The sequence below is a fragment of the Lepidothrix coronata genome, unplaced genomic scaffold (genome assembly GCF_001604755.1).
Source record: "Lepidothrix coronata isolate B3197 unplaced genomic scaffold, Lepidothrix_coronata-1.0 Scaffold19, whole genome shotgun sequence".
In the NCBI taxonomy this organism is placed as follows: Eukaryota; Metazoa; Chordata; class Aves; order Passeriformes; family Pipridae; genus Lepidothrix; species Lepidothrix coronata.
In genome coordinates, this window is record NW_016690199.1 from 202,915 (window position 1) to 228,954 (window position 26,040).

The following is a 26,040-nucleotide window of genomic DNA, read 5'->3' on the forward strand; positions in this document are numbered from 1 at the left end:
GAAAATTAAGTTCGTGCTATTAAAACATTTGACACTGTTTCTCCTGGGGAGTTATAACAGTCAAAGTATTTGCCTTTTGCACGTGTCTAAACATTTTATTAACATGGGAATGTCCATCCTTTGATATTTCCTTCATACCCTTCTGGCTGTATTGCTTGATTTGAATGAAACAAAAAACAAGCTATGTATTATTGCTGAATTCAAGTGATTCCTGGAAAGAAGAAAATCTGGGATGTAGCAAGGTGGGGGGAAAAAATTTACCTTTCCAATGGTAACATGTTGCAAGTGCTAAAAAGAGCATCATCTTCACATCAAATCAAGCAAGGTACAGGATTCAAGAAACAACGTGCCAAGAGGCAATTTCTCAGCAAGATGTTGGCATCAGAACACAAAGTGATGTGTCTGGAAGCAGAACTGCTGAGCTGCAAACAACCTGGGTGTGAGTCAGAGGATATTAGGACAGTGCCTGTCCACCAGGAATACAGACTTGATTGCATGTGACTTGTGTCAACTCTGGAGACATCAAGAGCAGAACATAAAAGCAAGGCAACAGAGATATTTCTAAATGAGCCATTCAGCCTCTAAGGCAATGAATCTGGCAACAACTCAAGTTTCAGGAGGAAAAAAAAGTCAACATTCCAGGTTTGCGTTCCATGGTTATATCCTTCATTCATTTTTTTCAGGCAAAAGGTCACCGAAACATCATGTTTTAAATCATTAAAAGACACAGTCAATCCCCTTTGAAACTAGCCCATAACTTTGAAACCAGAATCCAATTGCCTGTTCAGGCTCATTAGTGTCTTTGGTTCCTAATGACCCACTCAGTTGCAGTAAATGAAAAACTAATCCTTGTTTTATGCCATTGGCCGAAAAGGATTAGCCAACTCTTGCTACCCTTGCAATCAGCCTTGCACTGGGGGGATTACAACCATCTAATACTGTAAGTCTACACATTCCAATCTGTTACAATATGTAGCACTTAAAGCTTATTTCCTTGAAATGCTTAAACGTACTAATGCCGTAGTGCAAGATTGTTTTCTTGGGATGCAGGGATTCTTCTACCCCTGCCCCCAAAGCCTGCATGTTGCCCATGCACAGGCAGAGGTGCCCCTGTACTTCCAACGTGAAGTTTTAATTGTGTTCATAGGCTTGAAATGAAAAATTAAATAGGTATTTTTTTCTTCGCATAGGGCCCAGACTGGGGAGGCACAATGTACAATGAGGTTGTGAACTAATTATCTGGAACTGTGTGGAAAGGCTGCAACCAGGGCTGCAAACCACTGACACATTTTTATAATTGACTTTTCATTAATTGTTAGATGTTTAGAATACAGGTGATGTTTTTTGCATCCTATTAATGATATGAACACGGAAACAGAGCCATTACTTACTGTTAATGTTATCTAACCAACCCTGTGGGTTGTAACTCCAGTTTTGCAGCACTTTTGTCAATGCAGCTTTTCCAATCCAGAATTCTGGTTGCTCTTGCTATATTACACATAAAATCATTGAGCAACTAGATGAGTCTACAGTGCCATGCCATATGCTTTTTTTCCCCTCAGAGTATTCAGACAACGTATCACTGACAATTTAATATGGCAAAAATCCAGTTTTAACACTCTCAGATGCCCTACTCATACTCAAATACTGAGCAGTGTTTCTGACATAAAATATAAATAACTCCTGTGGTTTTATCACCTAAGTATTACATATAACAGCACAACAAAATTTGTCCTACAGAGTGTTATGCTGAGCATATGCACTTTATACTGATAGACTTGGACTGAAGTCACAGAAAATTCATAAATTGCTCTTAACATAAAATTTGATTTTTGAGTGTGAACAGTTTGCTGAAAGCCTAATTTCCTGCCCAAAGTGGTGTGTGAAGCCATGAAACAGCATTCCATGACGATAAGTCTTATATCCCAAAACTGCTGGAAGTCGTTACATCAGTCTTTACCTCATAGTTGCTACATGGATTTTTGAGCACCAGATTTATCCAGCTGTTGCTTGTTTGTTAGCCAAATATCCCCAACTGCTTATAAACATGCTTTACATTTATGCATCAGTAAAACTAACAGTAAAATAGTAGATGGTGCTCCAGACAAGGTGTTATGTTACTTTACAAATTATAATGTTGTGGGTTTCTTTTACTGGAAGGCCACTTTGCACAACAAGGTATATGTGGAGACATGCTGTCTGTGTTACTTCTGAGCAGAAAAATATCATCTCCATAGAGCTATTATGTCTGAGGGAGAAACCAAACTGAGGCATCAGTGTCTGTCTTGTCACAGCAGCAGGTAGGAGTGTCAATGTCAGTAGTCACTCTTCAAACATTTTACTCAAGAAATTCGAAAACTGATTTCTTCAAATATCATTTTATTTCCTCACAATTTGGTGACATAAAATATTTGTTACAAATATTTATTTAACCTAACGCAGGGTGGTACACCGCCTTTTACGAGGAATTTTTCAAATGAAGTTGCTTTCTGTCAAAAACTTCATTAAAAACTTAAGTGGAACAGTAAATATATCAGGGCTCTGAGCAAACATTTGCCTTCTGAGGAGGATACTCATATAAGAGTCAAAGCCAAATCCCTTCTCTGCTTATTTAAGAGAGGTTTTTTGCTGTTAGTACCTTAGGGCTCGGTTGTGAACCTGAGCTCTGTTTCATGAGGTGCAATACAAGGACAGAACAAAAAGAAAATCCCCACTCCAAGGATTCACAGCACAAGGGCACAGCATAACCCCATTGCCACCTTGCTGACAGCTGCACTGCTTTTGGGAGATTACAGCTCCCAGCTGCCACTGCCACGGCGCTGCTGGAGGTTCCTGCTCTCCAGCTCAGCTGGAGTAACAGGTGTAATACCTGGAATACCTGGAATTTTGCTCTCAAGCAGCTCTCACTGCACTGACAAGAGAATCTCTGTCTACACAGCTTTCAGACCAGAGGTGGATGCAGTCAGGTGTGTGTGTAAAGGACAAACTAAAACAATGTTGGTCAGTGAGATACGTTCTGTGTCAGCAATCCAGCAACGTGACTGCTATTGATTCTAAGGCCAACAAGAATTTGACTGATACTCATGAAAAAAACTCAGGGTGTGTTTATTAGCAGTTCATGCTCTTAGACCTCAGTAAAGTATCCCAGATGCCGAGTGGTTGGTTCTTTCAGAGCTCTTTTTCAGCAGCTTTCTCTTTTATGTTATTAATCAGCCTATCCAATTTCTGTCAGTAAACATCCACCAAGACCTAGAACTATGGTTTCTGCCACTTCAACCTGCAGCCTTGGCTTCTGGACTTTAATGTCAGAGACATGGATGACAGAATCCATCAGGAGAGGGGAAAGAAAGCTTCAGCTCCAAATAACACAGTCTCAAACTTGCCTCTCCCTTATGTTTTTCACATTGCCAGGTATGCAGCAGATTAGAAAAGCTGAGTCTCACTTCAGCAGGACTTCACTAAAACTTTCTGATTCATCTTCATTTAAAAAAAAAAAAATCCAACTTTCACAAATCTCTAGGCACTAGTACTTAAGAAAATCTGGGTGTTACAAAAATGGTCCTGAGACATTTAGGAGTTTGACAGAAAAGAAATAGTGGCATAGATAACCAAGCTTCTGGTCATTTAGGGCTTTGCAGGCGAGCAGAGGGAAAAGGGACTCTACTCCCCTTCGGACATTGTTGACATTTTTTGGCAGACTGTGCAGATTCTATGGACAGGATGCTTTTAGTCCACTTGTTCCACTCAGTCTATGTGCCCCCCTAACTAGTTCGTGCATTTGCAATGTCTTCTGTGAAATCTGCTGAATGATGTGGTCTTCTATTTTGCTTGCCTGCTGTCAGGAAGGGTGTTTGCTTCATAGTAAATGACCGAGAAACCCAATTCCATCATAAATTCATAAAGAGCATCCAAAATTAGTAACCTATGCTTCATATGTAACAGAAAAAAATATCTCCAAAGTGATCTGGTAATTCCTTCAAAGGCCATAAATGTGAAAGTTGTGGTTCTAGAGAAGATGGTTCTGAGGGATTCTGAGGGATGCACAGGGCTGTGCTGGCTCAGAACAGTCAGAATTCCTTGCTGATTAACCCTGGTATTGTCTTAAAAGCCATTCTTTCCACAAGGAAAGGCATTTGTGGAGAGCTGAGGGATACACTTGTGCTGACCACAGTTAGACTTCGGGAACTGTCTCTGCCTTTTTTTGAAAGACACTAGATATAGAGGAAAAAATTTGCTTTCAGTATGTCAAGTGGAAAGACTGAATTTGAAATGTTAAGTATTAGAATTGCAACATTGTTTCACTCCAGATATTAAGAAATACCTACAAAACTTTACATAAAATTAACAGAAATGTTTATTTCAAAATTATAAATCAGCTGTTACACACAGAATACTTAAAACAGTGTCTTTAACTCAAATTCAGCTTTTACTGCTACAATAAACAGTCACTCTTACTAACACAAGTAATTTAGTTTATATCAGAGGCTGAAAGTAGTCATCTAGATGTTTAGATGCTCTCACACAGATATTGAATTAACTCACTACTGTAAAATGATATTTCTGCTGCTTCTAAGTGCCAATTTGGCAAGAGCATATCATAACATTTTATGAAAAAAACACCTTTTGAAAATAAATAAGAAAAATAAATCTGCATCAACACACACATGTTCTTGCAGCAACTACAGTAATGTATTCTTACATTATTTCTTACAGAAATGAAAGGAGAAGATGAAATGCTTTGTACTTTAACTTCAGAAACTGAAAACATTTGTCAAGGCTAAGTAGGAAAAGAATTTCAAAGGAAGTCAAAGGCATTCAAAAGAATGTAAATTGCTTTGTATTTTGTAAGGAAGAATGAAAACCTTTCACAGAAGGAGATTGTGATGATCTCTGATCCTGTCCAAATGCAAATGGAAAACTAAAGTCGTCTTTTCCATCTCCAAATGCATGAGAAGTTGATTCTGAGGCGAAGGGAAAGGCAAATGCATCCTCACTTTCAGGTTTCCCAAAGAAGCTCCCTATATGGAACACACATTATATTTATTATTAGATTAAATCTTACTGAGAGAATACTGCATTCAGCATATGTTCCTTTAAAAACACATTATGCCCAACGTCCTGCTGAGCATCAATGTAGAGTTGTGTGTTTATTTCTGCAGTAGAAATGGTATTTCCAGGAGGTCATTATTAGAATCTACATCGAAGGAAGTGTGAAGTGCTCGAATGATTCAGAACAACAAAACACTTGTGCATGATATATTTTGCAACAGAGCAACGGAGGTCTTTGTAAACAGAATCTACAAAAGTGTTTCTTTAGAGAACAATGTGATCAATCACTGAAATACTTGGAAAAACAAAGCTGCTGACAGAAAAACACTTGAATTTTTATTTAGTAGCACAGAATTCACACACTTAACAACAGCTACATATGCATAAACCCTTATATTCTATACTCATCCAATTTAAAAAAAAGTAGCTTTGCACTTGCAGCACCTCAAAAGAAAAAGATTAGATTACAGTTCCCTTCAGGGAAGTGCTTGATCAGAAGTTTTGATCCTATTGATATAAGGAAAAATTGGCTTTTCCTTTCAGAAAATCCAGGACTTCACACAGATCATGCAAATGTCTGTGGCTCACTCATACTGAGTGAAAGATACTGTGTATTAAGTCTGATTCTGCTCTTTTGTGCCATTTTTACATTGTGTACTTTCAACAGTTTACATCGATGAAAGTTAGTTTGCTATTGAGATTTCTTTAATCAAATGGAAACTTTATGTTCATTTTAGTTGAGGGAGGAAACAAAACCCAAGCAGATGTACTCTTTCCAACTCTAAGCTGGTATCTGTAAGTTAAAGTAGTATTTACCAAGTACTACAGCTTTTTACATTAAAATAACTGTTCTTTTTATCTGTGAAAAAGCTTTGAGAGTTGAATTTTTCTTCTCCCTTGCAGGTCCTCTCAATTTGCTTCAAACACACCTGCCACTACTGCTATTTCTTTCTTTCTCATACCTCTTTTTCTTCCCATGATGTCTCAGACATTTGAAGCCAAAGGTGCAAGGAAAGATTTAAGCTCATCTAAACACAAATGAGCACAATAAACCACTGAGCTACATTATCACACCTGACTGTCCTTTCAAGACAAACAAAGGTGCTCTGCTAAGCAGGATCATGAGCTTGTCAGTCATATAAACACAAGCAGAAGACAGCTGGTCTACACAAGCACGTCTGAGTTTCAGACTTACCAATATCTTTGTGTGGGGACTGAGTGTTCAGGTTTCCCACAGGAAAATTTTCTTCTGCCTGAAAATGTAAACAAATATTCTATTTAACAGATGAGAAAGGCAACAGATAAGCTCTAATGCAGGTACGTAATATGCTCTTTTGCTTTTGGTGAGAAAGACACTGTCTCAGTGTTAGCAGCCTTCACAAAATCTGTATTCAAAGGTGTATATCAGTCCCTAAAGTTGCAAAGGAAACTCTTTGATCAGATAGATTTCATTATAGTTGCACATATCTGCAAACACACTCCCTCCATTCTCCTAGAAAAAAACCCCACATCAGACTGGTAGCTGTCCAAAAGCTGATCTGGCTAACTGCTGTTGTTTAAACTGAAAAAAAAACCCAAAATTATTTCATTCTGTGACATTTTAGAAAACCTCTAAGCAACAACACAATTAGTTCCTACTGAGTAGGACCTGCCATTGCCAGAAAGAGTAGCAGGGTAATCACTTGTCACTCTTGAGGAGAGTTCTTACGCTACATTTAAAACAGATGCTGAAGTCCTTCAAAACTCCAGTCTAACGGCAGAGAATCCCACCTCTGGTACAGTCTGATAATTCTTAGTTTCTGTCACTGAACAGGCACAAAATAATGTGGGTTCTGACAGCACTGCACGACTTAATATCCACCTCATTCCTCAACAATTCACAAACCGCTCACCAGTGTGTTCTCTCCTACACACAGCTCATGCTACAAGATACCAACAACACATATCTTGCCAAACACAAAATGAAATGGTGCTTTCCCTCACCCCTGTTTCAACTTCCGTCCACTGAAACAGGAGATACCTGAGCTCAAATCCCTTATTTGCATAACGGGGTCTGGGTCTCCGTTGCCAAGTGGTACCTAACCCCTGTCCTAGGCACTGACACACATCCATCCTGGAGCCCCAATTATCTCCCTGTTAACCCAGGAGAGGAAAACTGACTCGGCAGCACTGCAGTTGGGGAATTGCAAGGAAAAGGAAGACCTGGATTCCGTTCCTTGTTCCAAATAGTTGTCTACATAGCTCCTCCATTTAAGTATAACTTCCATATTTGCTGTTCAATGCCCTTAGTAGGTTGTGCTTTCTTCCTTTCTCACTGTTCTTCACCTCATCAAGACCACAGAGGATGCGTGTGTGAGCTGGGAATTCTGCTAGAGAACCTAAATTTTGCACTGCAACACTGAACCAGAAGCCTTTTGGTAAATCAAGTCACCACTACATTTGCACAAGATCCGTCTGAGAAAGGTTCATACTTGGTCAGAAGTCATCATAGGGGGAACTGCCAGGAAAGGAGTTAAACATTTTCAAAGGACAACAAAGTAAAATTAAGCAAGATATTAAAAAAAAAATTTACTACAAGATAACCAGTCTGAAAAATCTCATTCACTGCCAGTGCTGTTTTCTTCACTTATTTTGCTTTGTGGAAATGTGGCACTCACAAGTAATCATTTTTACCTCATCAGATGAGTTTTGTGCCCCAAACACAGAAGAACCAAAGAAGTTAAAGCCAGGTGACTTCTGGGAGAAGTTCATGAGAGAAAAGAAAGCAGGAGATTTTGATGGTCCTTCTTCACAACCTAAATTTTGAATGCTGTAAATACAGAAAGGAATAAACCATATTAATAGTTTTCTAAGTAATGATGGGTTTTTTTGTTCCATTTTTTTTCTTTTTCTGTTTTTTCACCTTTTTAAATCCCCATAGCTTCCATCAATAATTTCTTTTTGCATCACAGCACAGGTAACACAATTCTTTAAAGCAAAAGTGGTATTCTTACCAATTCTCTACCCTTCTAACAACAACAACCTATTTAAAGATAGAAATCAGGAGTACAAATTACTGCAGGAAAAGACAATGTGTCTCATATTTCTAAGCAGAGTCTTGCTTTTTCAAACAGCTTCAAGTGGAAAGGATATTATAAGAAAAAACCTAATAAATGCCTAGAATAAATTGGAAAAAAAAACCTGAATATTTTCAGATGAGTTTTCTAGAAAATTCTTTCTATAGTATCTTCCAAGAACAGCAGAAAGGTTTATACAATAAACATCAACACAGTTTTTTGCCCAAGATCAAATAAAAGCTGAAATCATACAAGTCAAAGGGAGGTGTTTCAGAGAACTGCATCTTCTTCCCCTTTAAGTCAGGTGTTTTAGGTGCTCTTAAAAATGGTTCTGCACTTTCTTCTACTATGTCAGGATTATCTTCATTTGGGTTAAAACACGTGTGTACATCCTATTAAAAAGAAATATACAACAATGTTTATAACATATAAAATTTCCCAAAATATCATTAGCCCATTTACCTATAAATACGTTCATGATATGCTTTAGGTTTAGTTATGTCTCATGAAAAATAAAAGGATTTTAATAAAATGCTCACAGTGACATATTCACCATCCTTAAAACTGTAACATTAATTTACCCAGTAAAAATGGACTTCCTGTGAGTTAAAATTTTCATCCAAAAAATAGAGAAACTTGTGAACTAACACTTTCAACAAAAGATGTAATTCTAAAGTATGTCTTAGCATAATGTTTAAGGTCACACTGGAATCCTCTTGATGCTCCCTACTGAGATAAAGGAACATCACCAGCAGAATATATTTCAGTTGACTGAGATATTTCATCTTCCTCAGAAAAGGTTAAATGAGAATGTACACTTGGATTCTGTGCAGCAATTTCCACCAGACTCAATATTGTTTTAAATATTTCTTCTCCATCAGTTGGTTTCAGGCATCATTCTGTAGTGAATCAACCAGAGGATGAAGAGCATCTCAGACTTGATCTTGTCTACTGGTTGTAGCTGTGTGCTGCTTTGGGCTGGGGTAGAGATTGTATTCTTCACAGTGGATGGCACAGGAGATACAGTGATAATTATTCAGGGATGTTTCAGTTACTGCTGAGCAGTGCTCACACAACATCAAGGTCTTTTCTGTTTCTCTCCCACTGGTGAGTGGGCTGGAGGTGCACAAGGAATTGTGAGGGGACACGCTGGGACAGCTGACCCCAACTGACCACAGAGGTACTGCACACCATGTAAGGTCATGCTCAGCAACAAAAGTCGTAGGGAAGAAAGAGGAAGAGGGGAATGTTTGGAGTCGTGACATCTGCCTTCCCAAGCAACTGTTATGAGTGATGGAGCCCTCTGTTCCTGGAAATGGCTAAACAACTGCCCGTAGATAGGATATAATGACTGAATTCCTTATTCTGTTTCACTACATGTACAGCTTTTGCTTTACCTGTTAAATTGTCTTTATCTCAACCCACAAGGTTTTGCATTTTTACCCTTCTGACTCTGTTCCCCTTTCCACTATGGGGGGCAGGGAGCAAGTGGCTGTGTGGTGCTCAGCTGCTGATGGGCATTAAACCACATCTGGACACCACCTACATGTGCAACACAACTGGCTTGAATATTACTTGAATATTATGTGTGCCTGACCTCACATCCAGGCACACCTGGTAAAAGCAGTGGCAATGGAGCCAGCACTGAGCCTATTTATCACAGGTCTTTGTGAGAAAGAAGTTTCAAAAGCAGTCTTTTTTTTTTCATGTGAGCTATTTCATCGGCTCACACTGATGAAAATGTTATGCACCAATTGATACAAAAAATATGATGTGCATAGGATAGTCTATTGTTAAAGCAGCAAAAAAAACCCTCAGAACACTGATGTGATCAACAGCAATGATCACTATATTACCAACCAGAGAATACTGGTTGGCTCCTCACCTGTTGTGTGCCTTACAGTGAGTCACTTTGCCAATTTCTGAGACTCACCTCTTGCCAACCGATTCAAACATGTCGAAATATTTTGACTATTGTAAATAAATTAATTACTTATGACATAAGAAATGCTTTGCTTACTTGAGGTATGTGTGAAGATTCCTTTGGCTCATCTGCTTCTTTATCACCACGTTTGGCCTCTTGGTTTGCTGCACAAAAAAAGACAGCCCTGTCTGTATTACAGCAGCCTTTTAAACAGGTACATAAAAATTACATTGTGGGGAAGAATCCCTGAGGAGGGTTTACTAAGCTGGCGTTGCTATTGCTGAGGAAATGTTCTGACTGTGGTTTTCATAACAACCCACTCTGTGGCTACATCCATAATAATTACCTCTTGTTCTGCCACTTACTCACTATTGTCAGAGCATTACTCGGGCTGCTTCACGTGGTTTGGTGCGTTCTCTAAACCTACCCATTGTTCCCCGAGAGTGCTGTGTTTGTCTAATCCAGCCATTGCCCTCTGAGAGTGCTAAATACCAGTCAATAGAAACCAGGTGGGAACAATATAAAAAGCACATCTGTGTGACAGTGATGAAGTATTTAAAGGAGGATGAGAAACGAGAGGGAACCTTATCAGACTTTCTGCTCTAAGCTTCAGGTCATGCAACATCTCAGGCACTGTGGGTTAAGGACACTGTGTTTCAGGACACAGAAGTAGTGTCCTATTTATAAAAAAAATATAGATTATAACCTTTTACATGCATCTAAATTGGCAGTATAATTAGAAAAAAAATATTTAAACTGAAGTTCAGTGCCTTGGAATCTCAAAAACTGTGTGTTTCTAACTACCCTGTTTTGTTTCTGTAAATATTCTGTATGTTTTTCTCCAGTTAATTTTTGTCATTAATAATCTTAATGTGATGATTCCAGATTCCTAAATGACTGGGTTTATTATACCCCTTTTCTTTGCATTTTCTCATGCCTCCTGGGCAGATTTTGAGACTGGATTTCATTTTACCCAAGTAATTTGAGACTAGAGTAAGAATTTACAGGAGCTGTTGGAAGCTTCCATTCATTGGCAATGGTCAATGCAGAATGAATCTGCCTGTCTGCTATACTCAAAGTTTGAACTAAATAATCAAAGTGGGAAAGGAATACAAATGGTGGCCCTCTTAACACCAGAATGAAAATTTGGTCCATAGAATTATATGATCCAGCCTTATAAAAAAAATTGCAGTGGTACCTTACCCATTACTGCCTTTTTACTCTCAAACTGCTGACTGGAAGTCAACTGCTTTGGAGGATTTGTCACTCTAAAAGACAAAAATTATTGTTTGTCTAAATATGAATTACTTCCAAAAACCTCAGCCTTAAGAATGAAAACTACTTTATTAAAGTTACCTGAATTTCATTGGGGTTTGTATGCTTGCTATTGATGGAACTTGGGCAATTTTGGGGTTATTGGTCCCTGCGGTGTCAATAACCATCTAAAAGGCAGAAGAAAAATTCAAAAGAGGCAGCAAATGAAATTGTCACATCAACAGTATCACTTTGATTTCTTCTCACACTGTGGAAATCCCTTCTTTTAACCAGGAATTAAGGATCAGGCAATGTAAAAAAAACCCTACCTACCTTTTTGCCTATATTTCCATTACCTACATTTTGACAGAATGATACCCAAAATCACTTCTATAATTTTTTATAAAGTCTTAGTCACAGCACTGATAACTAAATGTGACTAATTAACTTCTCTGTGACACAAATAATGTTATGTAATTTACGAACTTTATCCAGGTTTGCTGCTGCTGCTTCTCAACACAAAAAGGGCTGGGCCAGGCCTGCCTCTGCCACTGAAGGCTGATGTGAGCATGTACATCAGTCTCAGTCAGCACAGATCTCATGTGTGGGTTGAAAAACTGCAGAAAACATGGAAGTACTCCCACCTCACAGATTTTTATCAGATCAAAAGCCCTAACTCTTATATCTAGGGTGTCTTTGTGCCTTAAGGGCAGAGTGGCACCAGGGTTCTATACCTCTGCATCAGATAAAACATTATTTCACAGGGAGCATCTAGTTCTGGTTTATTTTTAATTTACAAAATGTATCAATCTGAATTCAGTTCAGGATAGGGGACTAAAGGGCTGGTTCTGCATTATCTGTCTGCCACTCAACTCCTGAAGTTTACAGCACACCTTCTCTGAAGCATAGCAACCTTTCTTCCAATCTTATTTTGCCTCATTCTCCATCTTCTTTTCCTTGTTGTCATCATCCTTTCTGAAAGTTCTCTTAACCTTGACTTACTGCTTCTCAGTATTGTCTAGTGCAATTCTAAGTCCTAGATTTCCAGCCTCATCTCTAGATTACCCTGGCAACAGCCCCTTCCATCATCCTTGTCATGTCCAACTCCCTCAGCCAGTGACAAATGAGAATTGCTTGAAATTTCTTCTGGCCTCGTTCCACTCAGCCTGGCCACTGCCCTTCGTGTTGTCTTATATTAGGAAGACACTTTCTTCTCCCACAAGCTCCACTCGACACCATGTAGTGATTCCCTCGCTTAGTCCTTCAGTTCCTTTGAAATTCTTAAGAAAATCACAACTGGTTCTGTTTAATTTTAGCTTGATTTTTATTGTTCAATAACATTTGGGTTTAAACAGAATGAGTGAGGTGCCCCTTAGAAAGAAGGGTTTGATATGGAAGCTTCCCCGAGCTTCTGCACAGCAAACACAATCACAAATTATTTACTTTGTCTCCTATGGCCTTCCCTTATCTGAGTACTCCTTCAATACCTTAACAATCTATTGCTCCTTTCAATGCCCTTGCTCTCTGTGAGAATATTAGTGGTTTTCACAACTGTGCAAGCTGTTCCTCCAACTTGTTTCTAGGTTGGTTGATTGTGTTTGAATATTTAAGATACAAATACACTTCACCATTTCATAAAAATGCCATATGAAATCTGTGCTTACGGGTGAGAGACAGAAAATGGACTTGTGGACTCCTGCAGTGTACAAAGCAAGGTTGTTCATGGTTTTATTCCTGTCAGCCCAGATTTTTGTCTCTGGTTAAACCTCAGAACTGAGCTGTTAACTGTAGGCACACCTGTACAGCATCCTGCACACTTAGTCCTTTATGAAATCCTTCATTATGGAGTAGATGGCTGACAAGTCATCAGTAATAGATTATGCTCCTCCTTTAAAGCTCCAAAAATTTGCTACATAAAACCAAGTGAATCTACAAAGGTTATTCTAAATTTTAAAAACTATTACCCAATATTAGTTGGAAAGGTGGAGCACCTCAAGTTTGACATGAGAATGCTTTGCAAGAACAAACATATTTTCAGAATGAAAAGGCAGCAAAGAAAGATTTTTGTTGTCATTACCAAATAATAGCAGATTACCAAGATTACAGGGTTGGCAGGCTTCATGTAAGATATTATAGCACAAGGCATGTTTGAAGTGTTTTAAATTTAAACCACCACATAAACCAGATTATACAATCTCACGATTTTACCAGTGGGAGAGCTACATACCTCTGACAAATTTTCTGCAAGATTGGAGGAACTGCTAGTGGCAACTGAAAGTTCCATTGTTTTTTCTTTGTCTTCTCTCCCTAAATTAATAAATATCATGTAATATTTTCGATAGGATTAAGTATCCAAAGCATGGCATTGTTAAACTAAACTTGGGAACAACGATTATAAATTTTCCTTTCGATACAGAGCGAAAAGAAAATTATCACAAAATATGAAAGTATTAATCAAATAATAGTTTATATTTGCTGTACTAATGCAAACAGTGCTAAAGGCATGTTTCAGATTTTTCTGGCAGCATGTATCTGTGTATCTGTCATGTTACTTTACTCATTGCATAGGTACAAGAGGAACCAGACAGAAGATTTCCTGAACATAAAGACGGGTAAGCACCCAACTTCCACTGAAAACTTGGCTTCAGCTGTCACAGTAGGAGCAGTTCACTAGGTTTGTTGTTGTGCATCATCCATTCATGTACACAAAAATAATCCAAAATCCTCACTGAGAAATCATTAAACACACTGCACCTGTTTCTGGTTGTTGATTTGAGAATCTAATACTCTGTACAGACTGGACCAATTTCTGAGGAATGTGTAGGACAGGTAATGGTTTACACCACTGATGTTTCTCTTTTGGCAAAGGTGAGTGTTCAGGCTCTTCAAACATCCTAAACAGAATTAAATTTAAAATCATTAAGTTGCAAGAGAAAAGAAACCATAAAATATAACTGCTTCAAATAAGTGTAGTTTTCAAGGGAGTTGGATGTTGTCAGTGAGGTTCTACCACTTTCAGCACCAGTAGTTGATAAAAATTGACGTTTTCTTTAAATAATATCAGACAGAGAATATCACTGAAAAAAGAAACCACCAAGTAGTAACAAGCCAATCATAAGAACACTGATGACTTAAATTTTGTCAGTATCAAAGAAAAGAATTAGTAGTTTGAAATTTGACACTTTGAATAAAGTACATCATTACTGTAGTTCTGAAATCACATTTTCACATTTAAAAACACTTTTTCTCTCTCTTTGAGATTGTCTGGAATACTCACACTACACATACACAAAAGAGAAAACTGCAGCAAGTGTTTTCACTTGTGGGGTAATTATCTGTGTAGGGTAAATAGCTCTTTACAGTGGAGAAAGACAGAGGTTAGCAGAACAATGAAGGGTAAAGTGGCTATTTGGCACAGGAACGTTTACCATTTTTTAAAATAATGAGTTCTATTCTATTTTCTCTCTGGCATTCTTGCCTAGTGCCTCTGTGCTTCTAGCTACAACATCTGGTCTGTTACTGACTGAACAACGCCGGTCAGAACAAATAAAGAACTGAGTCAGTCTGTTGGTTCTTCTTGAAATGTTCCATAAACAAAAATAAGATAAAATGTAGGATGCTCTTGTGGAATAAAATTAGCGGTACTAATAAAAAATACCAGTTAGAAGCACTGGTTAAGATACATGGGCCTAACACATTAAACTCTTATCCATACCTGTGCTCACATAAAACTGTGAATGCACCTCAGACAAGTAACTCTGATGAAAAGGACCATTTTCATGTGTGGTTACATATACACCTGGTGCTGTGCTGGACTGAGAGCTAACAAACTATACAAACCATATACCACCTAACACAGCAATCAAAAAAACCCTACGAATATTAGAGATTTTTTTAAACAATTGTATCTTTTAGTTACATTGATTGTAGATAAACCTGTGTCAAGACTGAATATTACAGGAAATAAGATGTGTATACAGCTGGTGCATCTTTAAATTCAGATGCAGGGAGCATAAAGAGGAGGAGAAATCCAAACACAGCTAAGCACAGAACTCTGGCTAAAACTGCCTCACTTTGTTCAAAGTGGCTTATTCGACCACTTTACCACAATCATCATTCAAAGATCAATGGAACAAGGCTGCAGTGGTTAAGGTCATCAGCTAGACTGCCAGAGACAGTCTAATAAGGGTGGGGGTTTTTGTTGTTTGGGGTTTTTTTTTTCTTTTGTTTTGGATTTTTTTTTTCACTGAATTTAGGATGCTAAGTTATCTTTTTAAAAGTTCTTGCAGTCACTTTCCATGTGCTCCTGTAAAGCCTCACAGACAACTCTACCTTTCTAAAGATTTACTCTCCATTAAATATATTCTCCATATTCTCCATAAAAAATATTCTTTCACAACGCATATCTATCCAGAAGAATGTATCAAGGGCAGTTACAAACCAGACTCAGAAGCTCTTAAATATGCACTTTTTGAGTAACAGAGCTCGCAGTTAAACTTCATGCATATCCAATACAGCTGTTCCCTTCCCTCCCCAAAAACACTGTTGAAAAATAAACCATGGGCATCTTCTCTGACATAATTAATAACCACTGGAAGAAAAATCAAACTGCAAACTGAAGCTCAAAACAGTCCAAATTGCAGCGGCAAGAAAGAGCATTTGTCTTCTTTCTCTGCTTCATTGTTAGTAGACATCTGAGTAGATAAAAAAATCTTTATCTTGATCCATACTGCAAAACAGGGAACGTTTTTTAAAGTGTAAATAAAAAATAGATATTCTTAAATCAAAATAAAGTGGCATTTTCTTAGTAATAGTTTCTTCACTGTAGCATAACAAAGCCCAAAGATTAATATTACTTCATTTTCACTATAGGAATCGAGTGTATTTGATCAGACATATGAAGAATCACACCTGATTCCTGTGGTATTTACAAGACTCTCCTGAAGTCATGTTCAGTATTCTCATGAGGAGAATGCCAGCAATTCCTTTGGGAAGCAGGACTTTAAATGACTAGTAACTAATAACTGCCTATGAGGTTTGGTGAGCACAGGGTTGCCTCTTCATATATGTTTACATTGGAAGTCCTGAAACAACTTTTTAAGTACTTTTCCAAGAATTATATTACCAAGTTTTTTCTTTGATCAGTAAAAATTAATCTCTTGTAACGCAAAGGTACTGAAAGAGCAGCAATAATCTGCCATGGGATATCTTTTATGTGAAGTTTTAGCAAAAAGCTCTCTCTTGGAACATAAGAAATGGAATTAATATATGACCAAATCGGAAAAAGAATAAATACAGAATTACAGAATAATGAAAGTAAAGCTCTCTCAAACATTTTAGAAAAGCAGAGAGAATGGACATGATATATGCTGTAGCACAGTTCAAGATATCAGCCTTTCTACATAATAAATATAATCTCTAATTGAGAAATCAAGACTAGGGCTTCAAAAGAGTTGAGTCTTATTTGGTGGCTGATGAGAACTCTTGATTTCCAAATTTTACCTATGATGACTGTCAGTGTAACTGGTGAACTGTGAAAGCCCACAAATCAGAGAGAACAGCTGGTATGAGCAGAGGCACCTGTGTTTTGCACTCAGCCTTATCAATAACTGACCAGCCAGCAGTAAATGATTCCAACTAAAAGGTTCCAGGCCTTTTAAAAGAACATCTACCACTTCCATTCTCCTGCCCAAAGGAGAACATATAAATCAGCACCTATTAATTGACTTGCAATTGGTTTCTTGTCTTGTAGCCCTCTAAAGCATTTCGTGGGTATTAATTTGTACATCGTTCTGCTCAGTGCTTTCATTGCTCTCTTTAGTTCTTTCCCCTGATGCTGCTGGTTTCATGCTGGTCTGGATCAGTTAACGGAGATTCACAGTACAATTCCCTTTTTTCTGCTTATTTTGTGGCAGATGAAGATATCTCCTCTTCACAAAGATTTCTTTGCTCAGTAGTATCTTTGTAGTGACTGCAGGACAGCTCAAGAAACTACAGCCTTTGGCACCCACATTCTGCTGTTGTATTTTTGTACATTGTCTTGATTCTGCAAAAGTTTTATTTCACGTCTCATTTTCCCAATATATTTTCTATTTGGGTTTTTTTTTCCTCACAGTGTTCATGCTCACAGCTTCATAATATGCTCATTTTTAACATCAGTAGTTATTTAAACAGTTACTTCAATGCTTTCCAGTGAAGACTTCTTTTAATAAATTGATGTCAAATAGGGGTTTTAAAAACCATTTTATGCCATTTTCTACAGGCCTTTATGTTGTGGATATTTTTGACATAAAAAACTTCAAAACCCTTTAAAATTTACTCTAGGAAAAACTTATTAATTAATAATCAGGTTCTGGTCTGATAACACTTGCTATATCACAGGAGTGCATACATGGAGGTTAAAAGGCACTGTGAGTTAGGGTAGTGTAAAAGGTTTACCCCACCTTCTATCCATGATGCAGCCCATGGAATTATTGCTTCAGTAAGAGCCCCAAAAAGATCTGCTGGTGTGCAATGCAGACACAGCTACAGGTGGAGGTACAAGCACCTGAAGGCTCCATGACAGGGAGATAAATGTAGAAATGGCAGGTCTGGCAGTGCACCCTATGGATTCCTTTCCACGAGGAGCCTGTCTGAGGGATTCTTACACCTCCATACCCAGAGCACAGACCTCTGCCTCTTATAATAAGTCCTTAATTGGCTTTTTTTTGCTCTGCAGACTGAACACACGTGAGTTTCTTTGAAAATTCAAAGGGAATGCTTCCCATCTTTTATTTCGCTTTGTCTTAAAACTAATGGGATTTCTTGTTTCCCCGTGTTTCTGTTCCTGCCAATTATAAAAGCTTGCATAAGGAGGTAGAACGGGTGTAAAGGCTTAAAAAAAAAAAATCATCAGTGTGATTTGTAGGTAAGGAGATATTAAAGAACTAAAAAATCCCCGTGGAAAGGATCTTAGGGATGACATATTTCTACAGATATATTCCACTAAATCCCTGTTTAAAGCCCCAAAAATATTCTTTTTCAAGTGCGCCATGGCATAAAATCACTCAGACAAAATCTTTTGGACGCATTTTTGCTTTAAAGTGGATTTTGATCTAGAAGTGTCAGCTCAATGGGAGATGTTTCAACATCCACAAGGACTCCAGATAAGTGCAATATAGTCCTGATGGTGATTTTCAGTCATTGTAATTGAGCTCAAATTAAAGTGAGTCCCAGCTGTAAATGATTGCTGACTAATTTACTAAGCCATTAATCCTGTCTATGAAACTTTCACTCATGCTTGTTTTTAAGAACTAAATTAAGAGTTAAATTTCTGAAGTAGTTCAGAGGTGAAGACAACTGACTTGTGGAACCCTGACTCTTTTCCCCAAATATGCATTTAATAGAGTTGATGTATTTTATCTCTGTTATGTATTTTATCTCTGACTGCACAGTCACTGTAGTTGCATTCAAAACTTGTAACACTACTCATACAGATTTCTCAGAGTAGCTGAGGAGCAAAGGTTTCTACAAAATATTTTAGAATAGTATTTTTTTTGATACATTGAGCTTCCAAAAATCAAAATTCGCCACCCTCTTAATCCCCAGAAATATAAAATTTTTAAAATTGCGTAATTAAATCACATGATCAGGGTTAGAGAAGCTTGCCACTTCATTTTTAGCAACAATCTGTGTTTTGTAGCACTCTCTGTGTAATGCTGAGATACTACTCTGAACAAAAGCAAGGAAAAAAATAATTTTGAAGTGCACCTTTCTTTAAACTCCTTTGGTTTCTCGAGACTCTTTTGATTTTTTCCTTCAATCATTTCAGAGTTATCTTGATCTTCTGTAGCCGCTTCAAGTCTCTTAAAAGATGAAGAACAAATAGCATAAAAATTGACAAAATTTTAAATATTATAGCTATGTGCTACGAAAGTTTTCTAAATCTGACGAATCACTGCACAGTAGTAGAGTTTTTGCAGCCAAGACATTCTGAAGAAATAAACAAAACAAGGTTAAAGAGAGGAACTTCCGTGTTTGTTCCAGTTCTTACAGTTTTGGAACATGGGCACTGCACATCTGTTCAGAACCTGGAGCTCCCTACATGGTCTCCTTCAAAGCTATAAGCAAATTCACCTCATCCCTTCTCTGCTGTATGTTTACATAGCACACACCACCTTAGGAACTTTAGTCTATGACTGTGTGTGTCGAACAGGATCACTAAATATTAAATATAAAACCAGAAGGCACCACCTGTGCACAACATGCTTCCATCAGCACGAGGCAGTAAATGGAGTCCTTGATCAGCTGTTTCACAGAGGTAAAAGCACCCAGATGCAATGCTATAAAAAAATTACTAAACCTTTACAAGATTGGCCTACTGGGCTACTCAGGCTTAAAACAGACCTTTTACAGAGGACTGGGTCCAACTGCTGCACTGATAAAATCCCTTTTATTTTTTGAAGGCCATCCCTTTGAAATCAGTGCTTCTTCTAGTCAGTGGAACTGTATTGATCCCCTGTCTAAAATCAGCCAGTTTTAACTCTGAGGGTTATATACCCACACATTTATTTGGGGGGAAGAAAAAAAAGAAAAGAAGAAAAAGAAGGAAAGCGGGAATTTCCATTATTCTTGTTGTAAAGCATATCTAGTTAAACACAAACCCTTAAAAACCAGTAGGGCCTGTGAAAGCTGTACACTCAAGCCCTGGGGCTCACCAAGGAGTGTCCCTGCACTGTTTTCAAGTGTCTTCTCTTGAGATAACACCAAAGTCCTCGTGACACAGTGCCTTGACAGGAACTCTGGCATAGGCTGAGGTCAACAGAAAGCAAGCTTTGAGAGCCTTTACATTCATGGACCCCTCTTCTCTAAGAAAACATATGTGATGCTATAGAAACATAAGACTGGAATCATCCTCTTGGCCTGTGTGCTTGAAAACACACCACTTTTTTTTGTGTTTCAGAAAATGTAATGGCAGTATGTGTAACTGCATAACGTGTATTTCTAGAAAATAAAATTAAAATACAGTTACCTTTTCTAAGGAACCAATCTTCATTTCTAATTCATCTGCTTCTTTTTTCAGTTTGACGAATTCTTGTGCAGCAACAGTGGCAAGATGTAACATTTCCTGTGTTTTTTGCTTCGAAGATGCACTTTCATGTTATGGAATATATATTTGAACAACATGCTTTTTTTTTTTTCTGGCAAGGGATACCATCAGATCTCTGACCCCTCTGTGCCATAAGTGCAAATGCCAGAGGTGCAGAAAGCTCTGACAAATCTACATTTCTTTGCCAAATCTTCAAATCTAACTTCAGTTAACCTTCTCCCAAACAAAGAGTTTTCATGGATAAGTTATTAAATTAAATTTTTTATTCTCTCTCTGGAAAATGCTCCCATAAATTTAAACTGAAGTGTATTATTTGACCTTCGATTTTCTCACAGAGAAATGCTGATGCTGCCACTCTAAAGATAAATATATAAATAATTGGTCTTTTCTAATAGAAAGTTGTGAAAGGTAAATATAAACTTTTTTCCCTGCTAACTGCACAAACATTACAAATAAAGGATACATGTGTACAGCCCAATCATTTACAGCTTTAAAAGGAACAGCCTCTGCAGAAATAAAATTTAATTTCAGAACATTAGTTAACAAACCTAATTTTCTTAACAAATATAAGATAAATTAATAGATCAGGAGCACGTTACTTACTATAGATAACAGAAATTGCAGTGTAACAGTAATGCCATTAACTTGCACTAAAAAGATACTAAAATTAAATTTAAAATTCTGAGAGCCTCGATCTAAAGGATTCTTAGAACATTTTTACCCCAAGAACCCCAATGACAAACCTCTCCCCATTACATTTAGGGGTTGAAGAAAGGAATATTACTATATATACTCTAAATTTTTCTTTGCTACAGATTTTTTTCCCAAAAATAGTGTAACACAAAGAATATATTTTATTAGCTTAAAGGAAACTGTGGAAAATGAGAGAACTTCTGTATGACACCTTTAATGTGCAGTGCACTGCCAATAGGCTTTAGTGTAAAAGCATTGATAAGAGCAGTACCCAGATCCAAGCAAGCATCTTCCTTCCATTTGTATTTTTTCCAGTGTTTCAAAACTCTCTTTTGGATTTCTTCTACTTCCTCCTTTTTTTTGCAATGCCTCTGGGCAAGAGCAGTCTCTGCATATTTTTTGTGGTGTTCCTCCAAAACCTCCTTATACTGGGTTATGCAATCCTCATACATTTTCCTATAAAAATATACACGTAATTTAATTTTTTTCCACACGAAGTCATTGTTCATAAGGAAAAAAACTATCAGTTTGTGGCATCAGCTCTGATGGGAAAAAAAAAAAGTCAGATTATATTTAATATGCCACTCTTTGGTTTTATTTTTTATTGTCTAGCTATTTTCAAGGAATACTGTGTTGTATGTAAAAAAGAACACAGTTGTGATGTAAAAACCGGTCAAACCTCACTGTTCTGAAAGGAATGCAGGCCATAGCACATTCAAAGTCAGCCTGGCAGATGACAAACATATTTTTTCCTGTGTCATTATCGTGAAACTCACTTCAGGCCAAAGCCTCTGCTGGTGTTTATTGGCACAACTCCCTCAGTTTCAGTGGAACTGTAACAAACTTACAGTTAAAGAGAATTTGGCCAAACACCCCATATTTAGAGCAGCCTGATGCACCACTGGACCAAGAGCTGCCTCCAAGGAGATGCTGAGTAATCTCAGTCTGACTCAGGGAAGCCTTAAACACACATGTGAGTCACACTAAAACAATAGGACTATTCACACTTAAGGCTAAGCAAACACTTAAATGTTTAAATGGCAAAGAGCCAGAATGCTCAGCTTCTTGTAGGGCTGCCCTGTAAATTAATGTTACACTAATATAATTTCACTGGCATCATGTGAGCACACAGCTATGAGTTACTAAGGTAGGTAACATCAATTAATGTTCATGACATTCTTAAAACTCTCAATCAGCTTTTTTAAAAATTATACTGTAAAAACTAACAAATACCAGAAGTAACAGGATGCAACTCATCACATAAAGGATAAAATTTAGACATGTGCAAAATACATAATAAGAGCGTGATAGCAGATGTTAATAAAGAGGTATCACAGCTGGGTGTAAATTAATTAGGAAAAATGTTTAAAGTAGTGACAATTTCTTAAGACCACTATACTATGGATGGCCATAAATACTGCTCTGTGAAAAACAGATTTTGGGAAAAGAATATGAAGTTAATAAAGAGGTTAATAAATGAGGTATGTTAATAAAGAGGTATCACAGCTACAGACATCCAGCATACGCTGTTAACACTAAATAGTCATTTAATTGGGAAAGAAATAATACACAGAGTTCCTTGATATTACAATAGGCCAGGTAAAGGAGATGTCATCCTGTAGGAAAAGGTTAGGTGAGCAATACAGAGGGACAAATTAAAAAATATTAAATTATTAGTACATCCGTAGATTAGCAAGAAATTACTTTATGGAAAAAATTATGGTTAACAACAGCAACTAAAGCCAGAGAGCCACCTCTTTACCTGCCCCATGAATAGAGGCTGCATTAAGGAACAGCTCTCTCTGCTTGCAAAGCAGACAGTATTTCTCTCTAAGGAACACATTTTACCTCAAACTTTTACTAATCACTTAATTGCAGCAGGACTGAAAGGCTGCATTTGTCAGTCCTGGCTGCCCGCTGGCAATCCCAGACAATGGAAGAGAGAAAAACTCGTGTCCGAACTCAGTGCTAGAAAATTCTGCTCTTACAAAAGGAAAACAAGAGTCACGGGGCAAAAAACAGGAAGATTTTAATTTTCAGATCAAACTACACTCCAGGCACTGGTTCCTGTTAAACTGATTGAAGTTCAATACACTTTAGGGGAAAGAAGTGGTCGGTCAACACTGTGAAAGCTAGGAATTGACACTTCCCAAAATTCACATAGAAAATTACACTAATCTATCTGTTTTTCTACACAAGTGGTCTCAGGAATCTAAGTTTCTTGATTTACTTGATATTTCTGTATAATGTACAAAATTTCCCAGGTATGAAAGATGAAAAATATTCCATTCTATTTAATTAAATAAATGCTACGAAACTAGCTGAGGAAAAAAAAATTTGCTAATATAAAATTTAGAATACATTACAAATAAATTTAAACAATATAAATAAGTAAAATAATTTGTTGTAGCAGATAACATTTCAAGCTTCTGAATATAATCCTAAAACTTTATATTCTTTTCCCAGAATCTATTTTTCTCAGATTAATATTTACAGCCATATATAGTGTAGTAGTCTTAAGAAATTGTCACTGCTTTTAATATTTTTCCTAAGTAATTTGCATCTTACAGTTTGTGCAGATAACACAGAAGTATTTGGAATTCAGCACTGTTCACATTAAAGTCATCAGAAAAAGTTTTAATCTAATTGCAATGGGAAAGGGGCAGTGCTCACAAACCCCCTAAACATTATGTAGATGGCAATTTATTTCTCTTTCCTTCTTCAGATCACTTTTTTCAGGATAAACTTCCAGTTCATAGGAGCATTCTTCTATGTTCTTGAAACCAACAACAATGAAAAAATGTGGAACATTTGTAAAACCTACGTAAGTGCCTAATTAAACACAAACTGATCTGCCCATCTTTTAAAAACATCTTTCCATCTAAAGAAGCATGTCCTGAGTGCCCACAACTCCCAGGCTGAAAAGCACATTCAGCTCATAAAGTTCTAAATATACTGATTTTTCTTCCTAATTTAAATATTTAGAATTTGCTGAATGCACATTTAGCTGACTTGAGCATATCATCAAATGCTTCAGTGCAGAGGGATTGTATCTGAGGGAAAGTTTTGAAAAATATATGAATTAAATTTATTTCATGATTTATAGTCACGATGTCTTACAATTAAGCTTAGGAAAACAGATCAAACACTTTCATGTTGGAATTGAAACTAGTTATCTAAAGAAGCAATTTAAAAGTAATGCTTCTTTGGCTTGTCAGCTCAAATTAGTGAAAGCCAAAATGGCTTAATCATATACTCATAGAAAGCCAATTTAGCCTTATTTTTCACCAAATTTAGAGCTCTGAACAGGAAGAAGACAGATAAGCTACTAACTGAGTTAATTAAAGGCTATCAGGCATGCTATTTCTGCTGTCTTGGACAACTGGCAGAAAGAACAGTTACAAAAGACCCAAAGCCAACATTTTAAATCACCTAAATCTGGGACTCTAAACTGGTATTTAGATATCTAGAGGGGTCTGCCATGACTTTTGCGCTGCAGGGCTAAGGAGCCTCTTCCCCCTCACGTGCAGATCAGTGAAGGTGAGCAGCCTCTCTAAAATGAAGGTCTGTTTTACTCTTTCAAACAAAACTTTGGAGGGCTACTTTGGCACAGCACATTTGGAACCTTTCAGTGAAAATCTTCAGGGACTGCTCTTGATCTCACCGAGTGTAGGCAGCTACATTGCACAATTCATAATTTCTTTTGGCTGCAGAATATAGTTAATGAAGATGAAACACCTGAGATGACACTTACTGAACAGAACTGCATTTGCATGCTTTGTGTTTATTTTGAAAAATATGCAGCAGTACACAAAAACTTGGTTTTGGACATTCTAATAATCACATACAATTCGTATTCCAAAATAAAGAAAAGCATGAAACTATCTGAATGCTTCTAATCGTTAGCTGAAAAAATTGTCTTTACTTCTTGAGCTTTTCTTGAAACAGTAGGCAATTGGACAATGTTCTGAAAAATTGTAATAGGCATTTGGGAAGCAACTGAAGAATCCATATTGTATCCTATTCCATTAGTAACTACAAAATAAGATATGACCTCATAATAATGCAAGCCAAAAAATCCTTTTAGTTATTCAGTCACTCATATTGTCCTGTAAAGTTTACAACAAGTTGTGATGCAGACTGCTGGGTTTAGTCAGGTTAATAAGAAACCTCATCTCACGTGACCACAGATACCTCTCATTTTCTGTAGCTTCCTCTAAAGCTTCAAGTTCATTTTTCACGTATTCTTCATGTTTGCTAAGAATTTTATAGGTGGGCTTCCAACTGTGGAGAAAGTTAAAAAAAAAAAATAGAAAGCAGATTAGGGGTCCTTTCTAATAAAAAGCCATTCAAAAAATAAGACGTAAAGTTACTTCAGTAGCTTATTAGAACAAATAATTCATTAATGTTTTGAAAGTCAAACATAAATGGGTTTAGTACAGAAGTCTTTCATGTGCATACATTTATTTTGTTAAGATTTTAAAGCTGCAAATTCATTAAAATAGATATATAAAAGTAATTAAGATTACAAAGCAGTTTTTAAGGAATGAATGGAATGGGCTTCACACAGTTTTTTGGAGCCTAGTGCTAAGCAATGAGGCATCAAAATCCACTTATTTGGTACTCAGCAGAGCACCATGAGTAAATCCTTTAGATATGTACAATCTTCTTGTTGGAGATGCCCAGAACTTCATTCTCATCAGTATCAGCAACACCCACCCCATACCTAAATGCAAGCAGCAGCCACAAACAGAATTTCCTCCATTTGCTAAGCCAGTGCTGCTCAGAAAACACCAAAGTGATTTTCCTAGAGCAGGATGCTGTAGAAGGTACTGAAAGCACAGCAGCTTCATGGAATACTTACGACCACTAAACTAACAGTACTTTCTCAACACCCAGGTGTTAGAGATACCTCTTCCTTGGGTGTGGGAATATTAGAAAGAGAGACAGATAGACTTTCTGATTCAAGCGAAATT

The 26,040-nt window shown here is 37.2% G+C and overlaps 1 protein-coding gene across 6 annotated transcripts in view; it reads right to left on the reverse strand.

Moving 5' to 3' along the window:
* Positions 1-2,444: 2,444 nt before the first annotated feature.
* The window catches only part of CUNH14orf39 (chromosome unknown C14orf39 homolog), a 34,903-nt gene continuing 11,307 nt past the window's right edge, over positions 2,445-26,040 (reverse strand). For all 6 annotated transcript variants that reach the window (XM_017807702.1, XM_017807695.1, XM_017807700.1 and 3 more), the window contains 14 exons: positions 25,259-25,348; positions 21,336-21,520; positions 20,835-20,877; positions 20,294-20,414; positions 19,033-19,127; positions 14,038-14,177; positions 13,511-13,590; positions 11,386-11,471; positions 11,233-11,297; positions 10,126-10,193; positions 8,358-8,497; positions 7,723-7,858; positions 6,245-6,302; positions 2,445-5,018 (listed from right to left, as the gene is read on the reverse strand). In XM_017807702.1, coding sequence (XP_017663191.1) covers positions 4,816-5,018; positions 6,245-6,302; positions 7,723-7,858; positions 8,358-8,497; positions 10,126-10,193; positions 11,233-11,297; positions 11,386-11,471; positions 13,511-13,590; positions 14,038-14,177; positions 19,033-19,127; positions 20,294-20,414; positions 20,835-20,877; positions 21,336-21,520; positions 25,259-25,348 — 1,510 coding nt within the window. In that variant the 3' untranslated portion in view covers positions 2,445-4,815. The remainder of the gene's footprint in view (positions 5,019-6,244; positions 6,303-7,722; positions 7,859-8,357; positions 8,498-10,125; positions 10,194-11,232; positions 11,298-11,385; positions 11,472-13,510; positions 13,591-14,037; positions 14,178-19,032; positions 19,128-20,293; positions 20,415-20,834; positions 20,878-21,335; positions 21,521-25,258; positions 25,349-26,040) is intronic.